General features: G+C 45.2%; 1 protein-coding gene across 2 annotated transcripts; it reads right to left on the bottom strand.

Annotated features, from left to right (window-relative positions):
* Positions 1-5,024: 5,024 nt before the first annotated feature.
* LOC123446221 (pentatricopeptide repeat-containing protein At4g18840-like) lies at positions 5,025-7,537 on the bottom strand. Of its 2 annotated transcripts, none has more exons than XM_045122899.1 (2): positions 5,842-7,537; positions 5,025-5,765 (listed from the first exon to the last, which is right to left on the bottom strand). In XM_045122899.1, the coding sequence occupies exon 1, from the start codon at positions 7,514-7,516 to the stop codon at positions 5,936-5,938; it is 1,581 nt and encodes a 526-aa protein (XP_044978834.1). In that variant the 5' UTR covers positions 7,517-7,537; the 3' UTR covers positions 5,025-5,765; positions 5,842-5,935. The 2 variants fall into 2 exon arrangements, with proteins under 2 accessions (XP_044978834.1, XP_044978835.1); XM_045122900.1 differs by having other exon boundaries at positions 5,864-7,537.
* Between the last annotated feature and the right edge of the window lie 13,727 nt (positions 7,538-21,264).

Here is a 21,264-nt window from a genome sequence, read left to right as displayed (position 1 = left end):
ATTTTTATTATTTTTAGGCCTCATTTGATAGCTCAGCTTTTTAAAGTATTTTAAGAATACTATAGTTTTTTAGATACCATAGTATTAATTACCGTGAGGTGTTTGGCTACCATAAAAAACTACTCCCTCCGTTCCTAAATATAAGTCTTTGTAGAGATTTCACTAGTGTACTACATACGGATGTATATAGACATACTTTAAAGTATAGATTCAATCATTTTGTTACGTATGTAGACCCTTAGTGAAATCGCTTAAAAGACTTATATTTAGGAACAGAGGGAGTATGATTTTAATATTGTGGTATTTACAAAACCATGGTGTTTTCCTGCATTAAAAAAGGAACCTAGGACCTCTCTTTTTTTAAACCGAGTTTGTGAAGCTGCATCTATGCTAGTTTCCGCGGTCGTGGTGCACTGTTGGCTGCTCGTCGGGTTGTAGTCCACTCCCTCTACACGCCTGCCTACCTCTGGTAGCCAAATTCATTGTTTTGACTTTTTTATAAAAGTTGAGCCGGATCTAATTTCGATGAAGAAAAAATTCAGATCTGACCTTTTTACCATCATCGAACTCTTTGACGATAAGGTATGACAACCTATCACCGAGGTCTCTGACGGTAGGAAAATGGCCTACAGTCGGAGGGGCTGACGGTAGCATGCGTAACCCTACCGTCAAGGCATCCGGCGGTAGGCATGCACGCATACTGTATCGGCAACTTAGAATTCTTTTTTATGATATGCGTGCAATCCTATCATCAGGGACCTCAGCCGTAGGTTGTTATACCCTGCCGTCAAAGGGTCCGATGATAGTAAAAAGGTTAGATCAGAATTTTTTTTCCTCACCAGGATTAGATCCGACTTAACATTTATAAAAAGGTCAAAAAGTGAATTTTGCCACCTCTGGTCCCTGCCACCGTGAAGATGCGTCGCTTCCATCTCTAGCCCTGACACGCTGAGCAAGAGGAACCAAGCGTGCAAATTCTGCTGGACTTTGGTCGGGCTTGCTACTCAAGCGTGTAGTTGCAAAGCTGAGTTGCTGCTCTTCTTGCTCGTGCGATTTCTACCCATAAGCTTATAACACACGAGTGTCCTTACCCAACTAATCAACTCTAATCAACCAAACCACATGTGATCGCAACTCTCTAGAAACATGCGTGTTTATAGCTGCTATCAACTGTCTAGCTAGTTAATTTACGTTGCTGCAAGCACTAGCCAAACAGGTCACGGTATTCACAATACATCAAAAATACTTCGATATGTCAAAACTGTGTATCTTACACCCGTTGACTAAAATAAATATTGTAGTCTTTCAATACTTTAATTTTTGCAATACTTTGTTATCAAACACAGCCTAGTGTTTATTGTAGTGTCATGATTTAAGATAAATATATCAAAAGTTTTTCATGAAAATAGTGTCTGTTGAAGAAAGAAAATACTTGTAGTAGTACAAGTCAGTCATCAAAATTATTAGGGCACTGCTGGACGCCGGCGCGCCACCCAGCGTCGGTTGGGCTGATAACCCGAAAGCCGTTCGATTTGTGCACGCTCAACTGTCAGATTTGTCCTCGTCTTGCCCCTTCGTCAACCTCCCGTACGGGTAAAAAGGGGAGAGGAGGAGTGCGCTGCCTCCGACCGTGTTGTTCGCCTCACCTCGCCTCCTCGTCTTCCCGTTGCAGCACCGCGGCGTGCGTCACCGTGCTGCCTGCTGACGCTCTTGCCACGCTTGAAGCACAGTTACTTGTGAAGATTCAGATTCGGCTGCTTGCAGCTCTTCGACGATTCAGATTCAGATTCATATGATATCGTCGTTGCAGCACCCCTGCCGTCACCGTCTCTGCTCGCCGCCGACGTCGGCTTCTACCATCGTGTTCATTAAAAAAGCTTCAGCAACGAAAAAAGGGGTTTCACTGGTGGTAGCAGACACTAAAAACTGCTGCAGCAAAAAACAACACGGGTTGTAGCAAAAATGATTGTTGGTTTCAGCAAAAAAAAAAACCAATGCAGCAAAACACATGACAACTGTCGTCCGTCCTCGCCCCAACACCATCCTGGCCTATCCAGCAATTCAAAAGACTGATTGTAGTACGGCGTGACATCAATTGTAGCAAAAATTCCCGACGCTCGTTTGTGCAATGAAGCAAAAGTGCAAACACCGGTTGTAGCAAATTTCGACACCGGTTATAGCAAATTTAGACACCGATTTTAGCAAAATCAATGATGACCATGGTGACCGGCGAGCTCTGATGCTCTATCGTCACGAGGTTGTAGCCCCCGGCGTCTCCTATTGTAGCTCCCCGCGACGAGGTTGTAGCTTCTCGCGCCAGTAGTCCAGCATCCCGCGGCCATGGGTGTTACGTTGCAGATCGCCGCGAGTGGCCATGACAGGTCGCCGCAGTCGTGGTTCCAGCAAGCCGCCACGTCATCGCAGCTCACAGCGGCAAATGAGGCTTGGGTGGCCGCGCTCACAAGCACATGTCGTCCGTTGCCGCAGGAGCTCGCTGTCGGGCCCCATGGCACAGTCACGCGCGTGAGATGGGCAAAGCTTTTCCTGTGAGGAAGAAGTATGGTGGGACACGCGAGAGGATAATGTATCGATAGGAGCAACGAGGGAGTCTCGTGCGCACGATTCTCATCCATCACACAGCTCGCTTGCGACCGGCCCAATCTTCGGCCTGCGCACCGAGGACAAACATTTACCAAAGTATTAAGACGTAGACGCACCCTCTGCCGTTTTGTTTCCTTTCTAGATGGATTTATCTGTTGATTGTTTATTTGTTTGTGGTCTTTTTGTTTGGGTTGTTTTGATTATGTGGGCATGGTGTAACATCCATTAAAACCCTTTTTGTAGCAAAGATACATCAAAATCGTAGACATGGTTGAGGAGCACATGCTTTCACGCGTGGACAGTTGCCACCGGCTTCAACATAGTAAGAGCCTCTTTGATTCGCATGATTCTCAAAATAAGGGAATATGAAAAATGCAGGAAGATGATGTATTTGAAAGAATGTTTGACAGCGCAGGAAAAACAAAAGAATCCTACAAAGAGATTGGAGTGGATGGAAATTTTCCTTCTAAATATGTACAAATGGATCCTATGAAAAAACTACTAAGAGCAACTCTAGCAGACCCCGCATCCCGCTCCGATCCGCAAAATAACCGCCAAAGTGCGGGTCGAGGCGGAAAACCTACCCGATCAGACCCCGCATCCCGCCCCCGCCCGCAAATATTCTTGCGGGGCGCGGCAAAAATTCCCCCCAACCTCTAGTTTCACGCAAGCTTAGCCTCTATCCGCAGCAAGATTTGGCGGGAGGGACATTTTCGCGCGGCCTTTCCCGCTTCCCCCACCCGCCGCCACCATTGCCTTGCCACCGCACGCTCCGGTGCATCCTCCGCGGCCGTCCCTCGCCGCCATGGACGCCTCCTTCCTGCCCCCCGTCACCGTCGAGGTCGCGCACGCTCCTTCCCCGGATCTCGTCGCCGGCCATGTTGGCCCCGCCGTCGCCGGCCATGTTGGCCCCTCCGTCGCTCATGCTAGCGCCTCGCCTACCCCGACTCTCGTCGTCGGCCATGTTGGCCCCGCCTGCGCCGTGTCGGGCGGAAATCCAACAGCCCCCGCCGCGAAGGCTCGTGCTCCAGGCGCTAAGGCTGTTGTGCGATCTCGGCCAGCGGCGGAGAAGGTCACCAAGGCCGCGGGCGTCAAGAGGAAGAGGATTCAGGCTCCTCCTTCATCCTCGCACTCCATCCCGAAAAGAGATGCCCCGGCGATGCCGTTCAACGGTGTCGCTCACCCCGCAAGTGAGGTGTTCGACGAAATGGCCGGAAGGTATGTGTCTTCGGTCATGGCCATTTCGTTTCGTTTGCGCCATTTGTTGCGATACTCGTGACTTGTCAATCGTTCAATATAGCCAAAGATCGAAGAACTACACGATCTTGGAAGATCAAGCTTTGATCCAAGCATGGGGTGCGGTGTCTCTTGATGTATGCACGGGTACATTTCAAACCGCCAAGAGATATTGGCAAAGGATAGAAAATAATACTTCCACATTATGGCAAAGTATCCCAATACGACTCCACGCACATTTAGGTCGCTTGAAGGGCGTTGGGAGAATATCAAGCCTATGTGCAGCCGTTGGGCAGCTTGCTTGGAGCAAGTACGCTATGCACTTTCAAGTGGCACCGTGGAGTCCGACTATGTGAGTTTGTTTTGCCTTTGTTCAAGCTGTGTGTAATCATATTTGCATCATGAGAATTAATTACATCACTTTGTTCACATTGTGTAGGACAAGATTGCCCAACATAGATACAAAGACATGGAAGCTTCGGAAGGCAAATTCTTCAAACTAGAGCATTGTTGGGAGTTGCTCCAAACGTGTGAGAAGTGGAAGTTGATCGACAAAGAATCTTTCTTGCTCGCCGAAGAGAACAAGATCATGTCAATGAACCGCGATGACATGGACGACCTCACCAAAACATGGCATGATATGGCAACGAGAGCGATCTTGAAGAGGAGGATGGAAGACTCTGCTCCATATATGATGGCATGATATGGCAAGGAGATAGATCCTGAACATTGCATGATATGGCAAGGAGATAGATCTTGAACATTGCATGATATGGCAAGGAGTGAAGATCGACCAAGATGATGCAAGACCCTCTTTTGCGTTTGTCCTACTGAACTTGACTTTTATTTCCGCGTAAAACTATGTTATGTTTGTTTGAATTTGAACTTATTTGTGTGAACTTATGTCAAACGCGAGAATTGAGCGTGTTCTGTTTGCGGGTCGTCGCGGCCGTGTTCGAACAAACCCCGCAGAAGCCGACCCGTAAAAAAGCATATTCGGCGAATATACTTTTATACGGGTCCGTTTGGGGGGTCTGCATCTGTGCCACCTCGCGTCGGCCCGCAAAAATGGTTTTACGCGAACTGCAAACGTGTTTTGCGGGCCAGCATTATGCGGGGTCTGCTAGAGTTGCTCTAAGGATGTCAATCCTACGACGACCATCAAAGGAAAATTTTCCAAGGGTCCAAATCCTCCAAAAATCCTATGCAATTCTTCTGAAAACATGACTCGTTTGGCCCGCCAAACATTGTACACAGATTTGTTCTGCATACAACTTTTCAACTTTATTCTGAACAAACAACATCGTGTGACTGTGCAATGACAGTTACTAGGAGTACAATCCATTTTGATTGCTTGTAATTTGCGGCCGTATCCTGCAGTGCTGCCCATCTCATCAGTGCTCTCATCAGATGTGCAATGACTGAACAAGCAATAAGCTGCTCATGACCAGAAAATCATATCATTTGTGACATCTGGTTTCCATGACAGGAGCCTATAAAAATGGAATGCTGTAACATCGGGAACTTCTTAGCATGGCCTTCAACTTCGCTCACAAGAATCAAGTAGTAACTGTATCTGAATGCCTCGTTACAAATCAATGGAGCCATTGAAGTATGCCTGACAGCGGGGTTTTCCGTTGCTATGAAAAGTTCAAAACATCATCAGACCCGACACGTTGTTCAAAACTGCAATAACTCCATTACGGAATATTTCCGAACACGATTAAGTAGTTCCAGCGAAGGAAATGAAGCTTTTCAAGGTTTTCAGTGCTCCATCTTAAAACAGGCCATTTTCAGCGTAATAACAAGGTCCTCTCATATCTGCTGTGTCAACAGATTGACCAATTCAGCACTAACCTGACAGTTCACTTCAGTCTTCACTTGGAAGATTAGAAGCAACAACACACAGCCTACAAAATCACATCAAGCTGCAATAGAAGATATGCACATGATCAAAATATTCAGATATATTATGTAACAAATGAGAAATGGTAAGCTACCGACTGAAGCTGTGGCCTGGCCGTACTCGGATTGACAAAACGGACTCCTGGAACTGGAGTCGTCATTGTTCGCTCTAGTTTGTGGAAGAAAGAATTAGCTATGTAACATCAACTTGACTGTGTGCGGCATGCTTCCAAACACCGTGTTTGATTATCCTCGTTCTCAGATGCTCAACGTCATCCCATCTCTTTGCTTCTGCATAAACATTTGATACCGTGATGACATCCCCATCATCGGCGGGCATCAGCTCTTGCAATTTCTGGAAAGCCTTGTTAGCAAGGTCCATGAGCCCGTGCACTCGGCATGCAGCCAACACCATCTTCCAGAGCACAGAGTTTGCCTTGACAGGCATATTATTGATCATTTGATACGCTTCTGCAACTTTACCGTAGCGGCAGAGCATGTCTATCATGCAGCCGTAATGCTTCATATCCGGCACGATTTTGTATTCTGCAGTCATGCTACTAAAATATGATCTCCCCTCGTCCACCAGGCCACCATGGCTGCAGGCAGTCAAAACACCGAGAAATGTGACATGATCAGGCTCAACTTTCATTGAATCAAAGAGCTTCAGAGCCTTGTGTGAGTAGCCATGAACCGACAACCCAACAATCATCGCATTCCAGCAAGTAATATCCCTGGTTGACATGCTTTCAAAGACCTGCATGGCAAGGTCCAATCTGCCACATTTCGCATACATATCGACGAGAACGTTACCAACATAACCATCTGCTGCAATGCCCTTGCTATCAAGGTAACTGTGGACACCCTTCCCAAGCTCCACCTCGCCAACCTCTGCACATGCACCAAGAACTGACACAAGTGTTAGCTCGGTCGGTTCGATGCCATTGTCTTGCATCTTTTGGAAGATCTCCAATGCTTGCTTGTACCTCCTAAGCTTTACATAGCCACCGATCAAGGAATTCCACGACACAACGTCCCTGTCAGGCATCATACTGAAGACCCGTGATGCCTCCTCCATATCACCAGCCCTCGCATTCCGCACGATCTCGGCGTTCCACCATGAAATGTTCCTATCAGGCGTTTCCTGAGACACTCGCTCTGCACCATGCAAATCACCTGCCACATCGTGTGCACCCACTAGGGCGTTCCAGGAAACGGCGTTCCTAACAGGCATTTCGTCGAACACCGTCCTCGCCTCCCTGAGACGGCCGAGTTTACCATACATGGACACGAGCGCGTTCTGCACGTAGCGATCCGCAGCGCAGCCCAGCTTTAGGACGCGGCAGTGCAGCTCCAGCCCCTTCAAGGCGCAGGCCGCGGAGGACGAGCTGGTTCCAGAGCGCAGCTTGAAAGCGCGGGCGCAGGATTTGAGGAGGGCGGGGAACGTGGGGAGCGGAGTGGGGAGGGAGAGGCAGGAGACGTGGTTGAAGATGACGAGCGAGAAGTAGGGAACGGAGGAGGAGGAGGAGAATGCGGCGATGGCCGGGCAGAAGAGGGACGGGGAGAGAACACGCGGAGGGGCGGAGAGTAGGAGGGCGAGGGACGACGGGGAAGCAGGGAGTCGGGAGAGGAGGGCGCGGAGGAAGGCCGGGTGGTGGAGGAGGCCATGCTTGGTGAGGAGCGCGTGGAGCTGGTTGCCTGCGGCGGCGCTCCGAGGAGGGAGGCAACGCACGGCGCCGGCCGGCGTGTTTGAGCCGGGAGCCGTCGAGCGCATGGAAGTTGTAAGAGCATCTCCAGCCGCGTCACCAAGCCCCAGGGCGCGTTTTTTTTCGTCGACACCCCAAAAAAACCCAAATCACGTCCCACGATGTCGATTTTCGTCCGTTGGGTTCATTTTTAGGCCCGATGGTTTCAGACGAGCCCGGTTTATTAGGGACGTTTGGAGGTTCCTGCAGGTATTTCCTATTTGACATCATATGCATCGGTTAATGTGCATTTTTGTTAACTCGCATTTGTGGTGTTTGAACTGGGCTGGCTCATCCAAACGCTTGTGACGCTTCTAAAAAAAATACTATGAACTTATTTGGATACCGATGAACTTTTTTTATTTTTTAACGGATGCTTTTAAGATTGATGAACTTTTTGAATATCGATAAACCTTTTTAAAATTTGATGAACATCTTTTTGAAAATGAGGAATTTTCTCTATCTCAAGAGTTAGGTTTTTGCCAGTGCGAATTACCTACAAGCGAGTAATATCAGTGACATGAGGACTTTCACACCTTGAAAGATTTCGACCATTGCTGCGCTGCACGCCAACTGTCCCCAACCTTATCCACATAAAGGTCATATCATTAAGGATATTTATGTCAAATCATGTCGGGACTGCTCCTATGTTGCCCCATAACCACTAGCTGGTTGGCTGCTCCATAAGAGAAACTGACATTTGTCATTTGAGATCAACCCATTCCTCGAAGACTTTGAGAGAAAATCATCAGTGAGGAAAAACCCCAAACTTCCAAACCAAAACCCAAAACCCAAAGTGATCGAGCATTACTCAAGAGATTGTTCCTGTGTGGAACCGACGCTTGTTACCTTTGAGGCAATGATAAATAGTTATTATTATATTTTCTGTTTAAAGATAATCGTTTATTATCCATGCTATAATTATATTGAATGAAAACATAGATACATGTGTGGATACATAGACACAACAATGTCCCTAGCAAGCCTCTATTTGGCTAGCCAGTTGATCAAGGATAGTCAAGGTTTTCTGACTACGTGCAAAGTGTTGTTGCTTGATAACTGGATCACATCATTAGGAGAATCATGTGATGGACTAGACTCAAACTATGAACGTAGCATATTGATCGTGTCGTTTTATTGCTATAGTTTTCTGCGTGTCAAGTATTTGTTCCTATGACCATGAGATCATATAACTCACTCGCACCGGAGGAATACCTTGTGTGCATCAAACGTCACAACGTAACTGGGTGACTATAAAGGTGCTCTACAGGTATCTCCGAAGGTGTTTGTTGAGTTAGTATGGATCAAGACTGGGATTTGTCACTCCGTGTGACGAAGAGGTATCTCGGGGCCCACTCGGTAATACAACATCACACAGAGGCCTTGCACGCAATGTGACTAAGTGTAAGTCCCGGGATCTTGTATTACAGAACGAGTAAAGAGATTTGCCGGTAACGAGACTGAAATAGGTATGCAGATACCGACGATCGAATCTCGGTGAAGTAACATACCGAAGGACAAAGGGAATGACATACGGGATTATATGAATCCTTGACACTGAGGTTCAACCGATAAGATATTCGGAGAATATGTAGGATCCAATATGGGCATCCAGGTCCCGCTATTGGATATTGACCGAGGAGTACCTCGGGGCATGTCTACATAGTTCTCGAACCCGCAAGGTCTGCACACTTAAGGTTCGACGATGTTTTAGTATAGTTGAGTTATATGTGTGGTTACCGAATGTTGTTCGGAGTCCCGGATGAGATCACAAACGTCACGAGGGTTTGCGGAATGGTCCAGAGACGAAGATTGATATATATGATGACTTCATTTGGTTACCGGAAGGTTTTCGGGCATTACCGGGATTGTACCGGGAGTGACGAATGGGTTCCGGGTGTTCACCGGGAGGGGGGCAACCCACCCTGAGGAAGCCCAATGGCCCTAGGGGTGGCACACCAACACTTGGTGGGCTGGTGGGACAACTCAAAGGGACATATGCGCCAAGGAAGAAAAAACCAAAGAACGGAAAAAAAGGTGGGAAGGAAGAGAAGGACTCCACTTTCCAATCCTAGTTGGACTAGGATTGGAGTAGCTAGGACTCCTCCTCCTCCCTAGCCGACGCACCCTTGAGGGATTGGCCCTCAAGGCAAGCCTCCTCCCCCTCCCTCCTATATAGAGTGGTGATTTAGGGCTGATTTGAGACAACTTTTGACACGTGCAACTCAGATCTAGACACCATAGTTTTGCCTCTAGATCGTATTTCTGCGGAGCTCGGGCGGAGCCCTGCAGGAGTAGATCCTTCACCACCACTGAAGCGCCGTCACGCTGCCGGAGAACTCATCAACTTCTCTGTCTTGCTTGCTGGATCAAGAAGGCCGAGATCATCGTCGAGCTTACGTGTGCTGAACGCGGAGGTGTCGTCCGTTCGGCACTAGATCGAAACGGGTCGTGGGACGCATCGCGGGATGGTTCGTGGGAAGGTTCGCGGGGCGGATCGAGGGACGTGAGGATGTTCCACTACATCAACTGCGTTTCTTAATGCTTCTTGTTGTGCAATCTACAAGGGTACGTAGATCCAAATCTCCTCTCGTAGATGGACATCACCATGATAGGTCTTCGTGTGCGTAGGAAATTTTTTGTTTCCCATGCAACTTTCCCCAACAGTGGCATCATGATCTAGCTTCATGCGTAGATGTTATATCGAGTAGAACACAAAGGGTTTTGTGGACGGTGATGTTCGATTTGCTGCCCTCCTTAGTCTTTTCCCGATTCAGCGGTATTGTTGGATTGAAGCGGCCCGGACCGACATTATTTGTACGCTTACGAAAGACTTGTTTCATCGATTGACATGCAACCTCGTTGCATAAAGATGACTGGCGGGTGTCGGTTTCTTCAACTTTAGTTGAATTGGTATTGACCGAGGCGGTCCTTGGAGAGGTTAAATAGCAATTTGCACATCTCCGTTGTGGTTTTTGCGTAAGTAAGATGCGATCTACTAGATACCAATAGCAGCCACGTAAAACATGCAACAACAAATTAGAGGACGTCTAACTTTGTTTTTGCAGGGTATGCTTGTGATATGATATGGCCAATGACGTGATGTGATATATTGGATGTATGAGATGATCATGTTGTAATAGTTAATATCGACTTGCATGTCGATAGTACGGCAACCGGCAGGAGCCATAGGGTTGTCTTTAAACTAACGTTTGTGTTTGCAGATGCGTTTATTATATTGCGACACGTTGATGGAGATCATGATGATGGAGATCATGGTGTGGCGCCGGTGACAAGAAGATCGTGTCGGTGCTTTGGTGATGGAGATCAAGAAGCACATGATGATGGCCATATCATGTCACTTATGAATTGCATGTGATGTTAATCCTTCTATGCACCTTATTTTGCTTAGAACGACGGTACCGTTATAAGGTGATCTCTCACTAAAATTTCAAGACGAAATTGTGTTCTCCCCGACTGTGCACCGTTGCTACAGTTCGTCGTTTCGAGACACCACGTGATGATCGGGTGTGATAGACTCAATGTTCACATACAACGGGTGCAAAACAGTTGCACACGCGGAACACTCGTGTTAAGATTCACGAGCCTAGCATGTGCAGACATGGCCTCGGAACACATGAGACCGAAAGGTCGAGCATGAATCGTATAGTTGATATGATTAGCATAGAGATGCTTACCACTGAAACTATTCTCAACTCACGTGATGATCGGACTTGAGTTAGTGATTTTGGATCATGTACCACTCAAATGACTAGAGAGATGTACTTTTTGAGTGGGAGTTTAACAAGTAATTTGATTAGTTAAACTCTAAATTGTCTTGAACATAGTCTAGGTCCACTTTGAAAATATTTGTGATGTAGATCAATGGATCACGCGACAGTCACCCTGGATTTTAATACGTTCCTAGAGAAAGCTAAGTTGAAAGATGATGGAAGAAACTTTGTAGACTGGGCTCGTAATCTTAAGTTGCTCCTGCAAGCTCGGAAGAAGGATTATGTCCTTAATGATGCGCTAGGAGATGAACCACTCGCTACGGCTGACCAAGATGTTAACAACGCTTGGTTAACACATAAGGATGACTACTCAGTAGTTCAATGTGCAGTCTTGTATGGCTTAGAGCTGGGACTTCAACGTCGCTTTGAGCGTCATGGAGCATTTGAGATGTTCCAGGAGTTGAAGTTTATCTTTCAGAAGAACGCCCGGATCGAGAGGTATGAGACCTCCGATAAATTCTATGCTTGCAAGATGGAGGAAAACTCGTCTGTCAGTGAACATGTGCTCAAAATGTGTGGGTACTCAAACCGTCTAGCTGAGCTAGGGATTGAACTCCTGCAAAAGGCTATCACTGGCAGAATTCTTGAGTCACTGCCACCAAGCTACAAGAGCTTTGTGTTGAACTATAACATGCAAAGGATGAACAAGTCACACGGCGAGTTATTCGCGATGCTGAAAGTCGCAGAGTCAGAACTCCGTAAAGAGCATCAAGTGTTGATGGTGAATAAGACCACTAGTTTCAAGAGAAACGGCAAAGGAAATAAGGGTAATTCCAAGAAGAGCGGCAAACTTGTTGCCAATCCAACGAAAAAACCCAAAGCTGGACCTAAGCCTGAAATAGAGTGTTATGATTACAAGGGTATGGGTCACTGGATGCGCAACTGCCCCAAGTATCTAGCTGATAAGAAGGCGGCCAAGGAAAAATCAGGTATATTCGATATACATGTCATTGATGTGTACTTAACCAGCTCTCGTAGTAGTGCCTGGGTATTCGGTACCGGTTCTATTGCTCATATTTGCAACTCGAAGCAGGAACTGCGGAATAAGCAAAGGCTGGCGAAGGATGAAGTGACGATGCGCGTGGGAAATGGTTCCAAGGTTGATGCAATCGCCGTCGACACAGTTTCACTTCAGTTACCATCAAGATTAGTTATGAACTTAAATAATTGTTATTTAGTGCCTGCGTTAAGCATGAACATTATATCTGGATCTTGTTTATTGCAGGACGGTTACTCGTTTAAGTTAGAGAATAATGGTTGTTCTATTTCTATGAGTAATATCTTTTATGGTCATGCACCCAATGTGAGAGGATTGTTCATATTGAATCTTGATAGTGATGATACACATATACATAACACTGAGACCAAAAGAGTTAGAGTTAACAATGATAGCACCATGTTTTTATGGCACTGCCGCTTAGGTCATATTTGTGTAAAGCGCATGAAGAAACTCCATTCCGATGGACTTTTGGAGTCACTTGACTTTGATTCACTTGACACGTGCGAACCATGCCTCATGGGCAAGATGACTAAGACTCCATTCTCTAGAACAATGGAGCGTGCAAGTGACTTGTTGGAAATCATACATACCGATGTGTGCGGTCCGATGAGTGTGGAGGCACACGACGAATATCATTATTTTCTCACCTTCACTGACGATTTGAGTAGATATGGTTATGTCTACTTGATGAAGCATGATAACCCACAAGTATAGGGGATCACAACAGTTTTCGAGGGTAGAGTATTCAACCCAAATTTATTGATTCGACTCAAGGGGAAGCGAACGAATATTCTCAAGTATTAGCAGTTGAGTTGTCAATTCAACCATACCTGAAAGATTTAGTGTCTGCAGCAAAGTATCAGTAGCAAGGTAGTATGATAGCAGCAGTAGCAACAGTAACCAGTAGCAGCAGAGTAACAACAGTAGCAACAGAGTAACAACAGCAGCAATGACAGCAGTAGCAGCAAAGTAACGTAGCAAGGACCAGTAGTAAAAGACTCGTAGGCATTGGATCGGTGATGGATGAGTATGCCGGATGTGATTCATCATGTAACAACTATAACACGGAGAGATAAGTAACTAGCTCCCGTTCATCAATCTAACGTAGGCATGTATTCCGTATGTAGTCATACATGCTTAGGGAAAAGAACTTGCATGACATCTATTGTCCATCCCTCCCGTGGCAGCGGGGTCCTAATGGAAACTACGGGATATTAAGGTTCTCCTTTTAATAAAGAACCGGACCAACGCATTAACACTTGGTGAATACATGAACTCCTCATACTATGGTCATCTCCGGGAGTGGTTCCGGCTATTGTCACTCCGGGGTTGCCGGGTCATAACACACAGTAGGTGACTACAACTTGCAAGATAGGATCTAAAACACACATATATTGGCGACAACATAATAGGTTCAGATCTGAAATCATGGCACTCGGGCCCTAGTGACAAGCATTAAGCATGGAAAAGTAGTAGCAACATCAATCTCAGAACATAGTGGATACTAGGGATCAATCCCCGTCAAAACTAACTCGATTACATGATAGATCTCATCCAACTCATCACCGTCCAGCAAGCCTACGATGAGATTACTCACGAACGGTGAAGAGCATCATGGAATTGGTGAAGGTTGATGATGACGATGGCGATGATTTCCCTTCTCCGGACCCAGAACGGACTCTAGATCTGCCCTCCAGATGAAGAACAAGAGGTGGCGGCGCCTCCGTATCGTAAAACGCGATGAATCCTTCTCCCTGATTTTTTTCCGAGCGAAACGAAATATATAGAGCTGAGTTTGGAGGCGGCGGAGCCTCGTGGGCCCCACAAGCCCGCATGGCGTGGCCAGGGGGTGGCCGCGCCACCTCGGCTTGTGGCCCACTGGCTCACCTCCTGTGGTGGATCTTTGCGCAGGTATTTTTCATTAATCCCAGAAAAATTCTCCATAAATTTTCAGGTCATTCCGAGAACTTTTATTTCTGCACAAAAACAACACCATGGCAATTGTGCTGAAAACAACATTAGTCCGGGTTAGTTCCATTCAAATCATGCAAATTAGAGTCCAAAACAAGGGCAAAAGAGTTCAGAAAAGTAGATACGACGGAGACGTATCAACTCCCCCAAGCTTAAAGCCTTGCTTGTCCTCAAGCAATTCAGTTGACAAACTGAAAGAGACAAAAGAAAAACGTTGACGAACTCTGTTTGATCTTGTTGTTGCAACTATGTCTAACTCATAACCAGAATTTCAGCAAGATCACAAGCAAACCACAAAAGCAAATGACATCTAGGTCTCACCGTACACTCATATCAATGGCATAATCAACTAGCGAGCAAATAATAGTAAGCCTCAAATGACAACACTTCAATCAAAACAATCATGAAGCAGTGCGAACAGATGGTATCTCGCTAGCTCTTTCTGAGACCGCAAAACATAAATGCAGAGCACCTTCAAAGACCAAGGGTTGACTAAAAATTGTAATTCATGGCAAAGAAGATCCAGTCACAGTCATACTCAACACAGTTAAAAGAAAAGCATAAAAATGACAGAGGTGCTCTCTAATTGGTGCTTTTATAAGAGGAGGATGACAGGACAGGAACATAAATAGACAGACCCTTCGCAGAGGGAAGCATTGATTTGAAGAGGTGCTAGAGCTCAAGCTTTGAAAACAGAGATAATAATTTTGGGTGGCATGCTTTCATTGTCAACGCAATGACTAAGAGTTCTCAACATCTTCCATGCTACACATTCTATAGACGGTTTCCAAATAGAAATGTAAAGTTTTGACTCCCCCACCACCAATCAATCACACTCCACGGCTAGCCAAATCCTCGGGTACCGTCCATACCAACATCAATCCTAGGGGAGTTTTGTTTGCAATTATCTTTTCGATTTGAGCATGGAACTGGGAATTCCAATTACCGGACCCTTTCTCGTGAATGATAGTGAATAAACACATATCAAGGATAACACGCCTAGCATGGAAGATACTTATAGCCCACTGTCACCACATGAGCGGTTCGGGCACGCAAAACGGATTATTTCTTGAAGGTTTAGAGAGTGGCACATGCAAATTTACTTAGAACGGCGGGTAGATACCGCATATAGGTAGGTATGGTGGACTCACATGGAACAACTTTGGGTTTATGGGAGTGGATGCACAAGCAGTATTCCCGCTTAGTACAAGTGAAGGCTAGCAAAAGATTGGGAAGCGACCAACTAGAGAGCGACAACGGTCATCAAAATTCATAGAGATTAACTAACATTGAGTGCAAGCATGAGTAGGACATAAATCACCATGAACATGAATATCATAGAGGCTATGTTGATTTTGTTTCAACTACATGCGTGAACATGCGCCAAGTCAAGCCACTTGAAACATTCAAAGGAGGATACTGATGACCCACAAGTATAGGGGATCAATCGTAGTCCTTTCGATAAGTAAGAGTGTCAAACCCAACGAGGGGCAAAAGGCTCTGATAAATGGTTTTCAGGAAGGTAATAACTGCAAGCACTGAAAGTAGCGGTAACAAGTGATGGTGTAGTGAGGTGAAACGTAGAAGGTGAAAAGTAACAAGTAACAAGTAGTAGCAACGGTGCAGCAAAGTGGCCCAATCCCCTTTTGTAGCAAGGGACAAGCCTGAACAAAGTCTTATAAGAGGAAAAACGCCCCCGAGGATACACGGAAATTTCTGTCATGCTAGTTTCATCATGTTCATATGATTCACATTTGTTACTTTGATAGTTTGATATGTGGGTGGACCGGCGCTTGGGTACTGCCCTTACTTGGACAAGCATCCCACTTATGATTAACCCATTTCGCAAGCATCCGCAACTACGAAAGAAGAATTAAGACAACGTCTAACCATAGCATTAAACTAGTGGATCCAAATCAGCCCCTTACGAAGCAACGCATAGACTGGGGTTTAAGCTTTTGTCACTCTAGCAACCCATCATCTACTTACTACTCCCCAATTCCTTCCTCTAGGCCCAAATATGATGAAGTGTTATCTAGTCGACATTCACATAACACCACTAGAGGAAAAACAACATACAACATATCAAAATACCGAACGAATACCAAATTCACATCACTATTATCAGCATGACTTATCCCATGTCCTCAGGAACAAAAGTAACTACTCACAAAGCATAATCATAATCATGATCAGAGGTGTAATGAGTAGTATCAAGGATCAACTACAAGTAATCCAACTAGCATCAACTACAAAGAGTAATCAACACTACTAGCAACCTTACAAGTACCAATCGGAGTCGCGAGACGGAGATTGGTTACAAGAGATGAACTAGGGTTTGGAGAGGAGATGGTGCTGATGAAGATGTTGATGGAGATGACTCCCCTCCGACGAGAGGAGTGTTGGTGATGACGATGGCGACGATTTCCCCCTCTGGGAGGGAAGTTTCCCTGGCAGGATCGTCCTGCCGGAGCTCTAGATTGGTTCTGCTCAAGTTCCGCCTCGTGGCGGCGGAGAATCCACGAAAAAGCTCCGCCCTGATTTTTTTTCCGGACGAAACCCTTCATATAGCAAAAGAGGGAGGCCAGTGGGCCACCAGGGTGACCACAAGCCCTGTTGCCGCGGCCAGGGGGGTAGGCCGCGGCCACCAGGCTTGTGGGCCCCTCGCAGCTCCCCTTTGACACTTCTTTCGCCCAATATTTTTTATATATTCCCAAAAAAATCCACGTTGATTTTCAAGGCATTTGGAGTTGCGCAGAATAGAGGACTCAGACTTGTTCCTTTTCCAGTCCAGAATTCCAGCTGTCGGTATTCTCCCTCTTCAAATAAACCTTGCAAAATAAGAGAGAAAAGGCATAAGTATGGTACCACAAAGTATAATAATAGTGCATAAAGCGATAAATATCAACATGAAAGCATGATGCAAAATGGACGTATCAACTCCCCCGAGCTTAGACCTCGCTTGTCCTCAAGCGAAAACCAAGATCCATAAACATGTCCACATGTTTAGGGATGGAGGTGTCGATAAAACATAATACAGACATGAGGGCATCATGATCACACATAGAACAACAATATATCATAAAGATCCTTATGGGAAAGTAACAATTCCTTCACAAATCAAAGTATGAAACAAAAACCTTACCGAGAAGTAGCCAACAACAGTCCATAGTCATTGAAGCAATTGCAATTTAACATATCATGAGAAAGAGTCAAATAAGATCTTGTAAAGCAAATCCACATACTCAATCATCTCTTTTGTTTTCCACAATTGTTACAACTCACGTGGTACTCATGGCATCAAAGTTTCAGTTGGACACAGAGAAAGATAGGGGCTTATAATTTTGCCTCCCAACCATTTACCTCAAGGGTAAAGTCAACAATAATAAAGCATAAGTACTCATCTCCAAGTTGATATATGAATATAGATCTTTCCCAAGCATATGACGTTCACCAAGATGAAGACGGAATAGGGAATTGGTGTTGATCACCATGACTTTCACAAGGACAAAAGTAAAGGTACAAGATAGGCCCTTCGCAGAGGGAAGCAGAGGTTGTCATGCGCTTTTGAGGTTTTGATGCATGTCCTCTTAGTGCGGAGGAACGTCACTTTATATTGCCTCCTGTGATAAAGAACTTTATTATGCAGTCTGTCGCTTTTATGTCTTCCTCAACACAGGTTTGTATAAAGCTTATTTTCCACACACTAATAGACCATACATATTAGAGAGCAATTTTTATTGCTTGCACCGATGACAACTTACTTGAGGGATCTTATTCAATCCATAGGTAGGTATGGTGGACACTCATGGCAAAACTGGGTTGAAGGTTTATGGATGCACAAGTAGTATCTCTACTTGGTGCGGGAGTTTTGGCTAATATGAAGTGGAAGCAATCGTCATATGCTAAGGGATCTCTAATCATGTAACATTGTTTGGAACTAAGCAAACACAATTCATTATGTTGTCTTCCTTGTCCAACATCTACTTCTAAGCATGTAATAGTTTGGTGAGTGCTCACAATTATAGAAAGTGTCTAAGATGGTATATTTATATGTGAACCTCTCTTTCCTTATTACTTATTATTAATTGCAACAATGACTAGGGTCTATGTTGGTCTATTCTCAACAAGTTTCAATCATCATACTTGTTATATGTGAAGCTATCACTTTCCATAAGATCATCTCATGATCTTTCATGCTATCGTTCTTTTCATACTTTTGATCACGGCACAAAACAAAGCCCTAGACTAAGATACTCTTTATTATATAGCTCGCAAGCTCGAATACATCGGGGGAGACGCAAGGCAAAAGACTCAAACTAAACACTAAAGACTTATTCCACCAAGAGAGAAAATAAAAACTGAAAATGGAAAGAACTAAAACAAAGGTAAAAGCAAAAGATATAAAGGTGATACGATACCAGGGCAACTCCCCCAAGCTTGGCAAAAGCCAAGGGGATTGCCCATACCTATGCTTAGTTGTCTTCCTTTGGTGGTGATGGTGGTGGAGTTGTTGAAGCAGTCTTGAGCTTGTCTAATTTCCACTTGAGCATAAAGTTCTGCTCCCTCAGATCGTCATTTTCCTCCTCAAGCTTCAACACTCTATGGAAAAGTTCCTGCTTACTCTCCTGCAAAAAACGAGAAGGGAGAAACAAGGTCTTAGGCTTCTTCCTTTGGTCAGGGAGGCTTGACTTCTTGAACTCCACATGAGTGCGTCCAGGTTGAGGTAGAGGAGCCTCCTCTTCATCGGAACTCGTTTGTTCCTTCCCCTTGGGATCATAGTCCTCTTCCTCGTGAGTGGTCCAACCATATGGTTCCAAGTCCCCATAGACCTTGGGGTTAGCAAGGTAATCAGCCACATAGCTCTCCCCCTCTGAATCCTCAGAAGACATCTTGACCTAGATCTCCGGCAGAAAACAGGCTCGAAACGAAAACAAAGGAAAACTGCGCGATACGGAGATCAAAACCCTCGAGCGTATATATAATGATTTTTGCTGGACCAGAAGGAGTGCTCCGCAAGAAAATGGAGTCCGGGAGGCACACGAGGTGCCCACAAGCCCTGTTGCCACGGCCAGGGGGGAGGCCACGGCGACCAAGCTTGTGGCCGCCTCGTGCACTCTCCGGATTGATTTTTATTTTTCTATTTTTCCATAAATTCCAAAACGGAGAAAATTTCCTATTGGAAAAGTTTCCGAGTCCAATTACTTACCGAAACACATACCTCTTCGTTTTTAGGGTCTGAAACAGGCTGATAAACATCCCTTATGTACTCCTCTGGAGTTATGATATTGATGATATTGGTCGCAACATTTATGGTTGTACCAGAGATATAATGCTTGATTCTTTGCCCATTTGCCACTCTAGGAAAATTACCTTCAGTGTTATTAATTTTGATGGCACCGGAACGATATACTTCCTCGACAACGTAGGGACCTTCCCATTTAGAGAGAAGCTTGCCTGCGAAGAATCTTAAGCAAGAATTGTATAGCAGGACATAATCACCTACCTTGAACTCTTGTTTTTGTATTCTTTTATCATGCCATCTCTTAACCTTTTCCTTGAACAACTTGGCATTCTCATATGCCTGGGCCCTCCATTCATCTAATGAGCTGATATCAAACAACCGCTTCTCACCGGGAAGTTTGAAATCGAAGTTGAGCTCTTTGATTGCCCAATAAGCTTTGTGTTCCAGCTCAAGAGGTAACTGACAGGCCTTACCGTAAACCATTTTATACAGCGTCATGCCCATGGGATTCTTATAAGCAGTCCTATAATCCCATAGTGCATCGTCAAGTTTGCTAGACCAATTCTTTCGAGATCTATTGACAGTCTTTTTGTAAGATCCATTTGATCTCCCTATTACTCAACTCCACTTGACCACTAGACTGAGGATGATAAGGAGATGCAACTCTATGGTTGACATCATACTTAGCGAGCATCTTGTGGAAAACACCAGGAATGAAGTGTGAACCGTCATTAGTCATCAGATATCTAGGGACTCCAAATCTTGGGAAAATGACTTCTTTAGGCATATTAATAGAGGTGTGGTGATCAGCATTTCTAGTGGGGATAGCTTCTACCCACTTAGTGACGTAATCCACAACAACTAAGATGTGAGTATACCCATTGGAACTCGGGAAAGGTCCCATATAATCAAAGCCCCAGACATCAAATGGTTCAATGACAAGTGAATAGTTCATAGGCATTTCCTGACGCTTACTGATGTTCCCTATTCTTTGGCACTCGTCACAAGACAAGACAAACTTACGAGCATCCTTGAAGAGAGTGGGCCAATAGTAACCTGATTGCAATACCTTATGAGCAGTTCTGTCTCCAGCATGGTGTCCTCCGTAGGCCTCGGAATGACACTTCTGCATGATCTGTCCTTGTTCATGTTCAGGCACACAACGTCTAATAACACCATCTCTTCCTTCCTTATAAAGGTGAGGATCATCCCAAAAGTAGTGTCTCAAATCAAAGAAGAATTTCTTCTTTTGTTGGTAGGTGAAACTGGGTGGTATGTATTTAGCTACGACATAGTTTGCGTAATCATCATACCACGGTGCACTATGTGAAGTACGGATGACATTCAATTGCTCATCAGGAAAGCTGTCATCAATAGGTCGTGGGTCATCAAGGACATTCTCTAGCCTAGACAAGTTATCTGCTACAGGGTTATCAGCACCCTTTCGGTCAACAACGTGCAAACCAAATTCCTGTAGCAGGAGAACCCATCTGATTAACCTAGGCTTAGCGTCCTTCTTCTCCATAAGGTACTTAATAGCAGCATGATCAGAGTGAATAATGACTTTGGAGTCAACTATATAAGATCTTTACTTTTCACATGCAAACACGACTGCTAAAAATTCCTTCTCCGTAGTGGCATAGTTTCTTTGGGCACTGTCTAGAGTTTTACTAGCGTAGTGAATGACATTCAACTTCTTGTCAATTCTTTGTCCTAGAACAATGCCAACAGCATAATCACTAGCATCCCACATGATTTCAAAGGGCA

Source organism: Hordeum vulgare, chromosome 4H, assembly GCF_904849725.1.
Source record: "Hordeum vulgare subsp. vulgare chromosome 4H, MorexV3_pseudomolecules_assembly, whole genome shotgun sequence".
Taxonomy (NCBI): domain Eukaryota; kingdom Viridiplantae; phylum Streptophyta; class Magnoliopsida; order Poales; family Poaceae; genus Hordeum; species Hordeum vulgare.
Note: the sequence above shows the minus strand (reverse complement) of the source record. Positions and strands in the feature narration are given on the sequence as shown.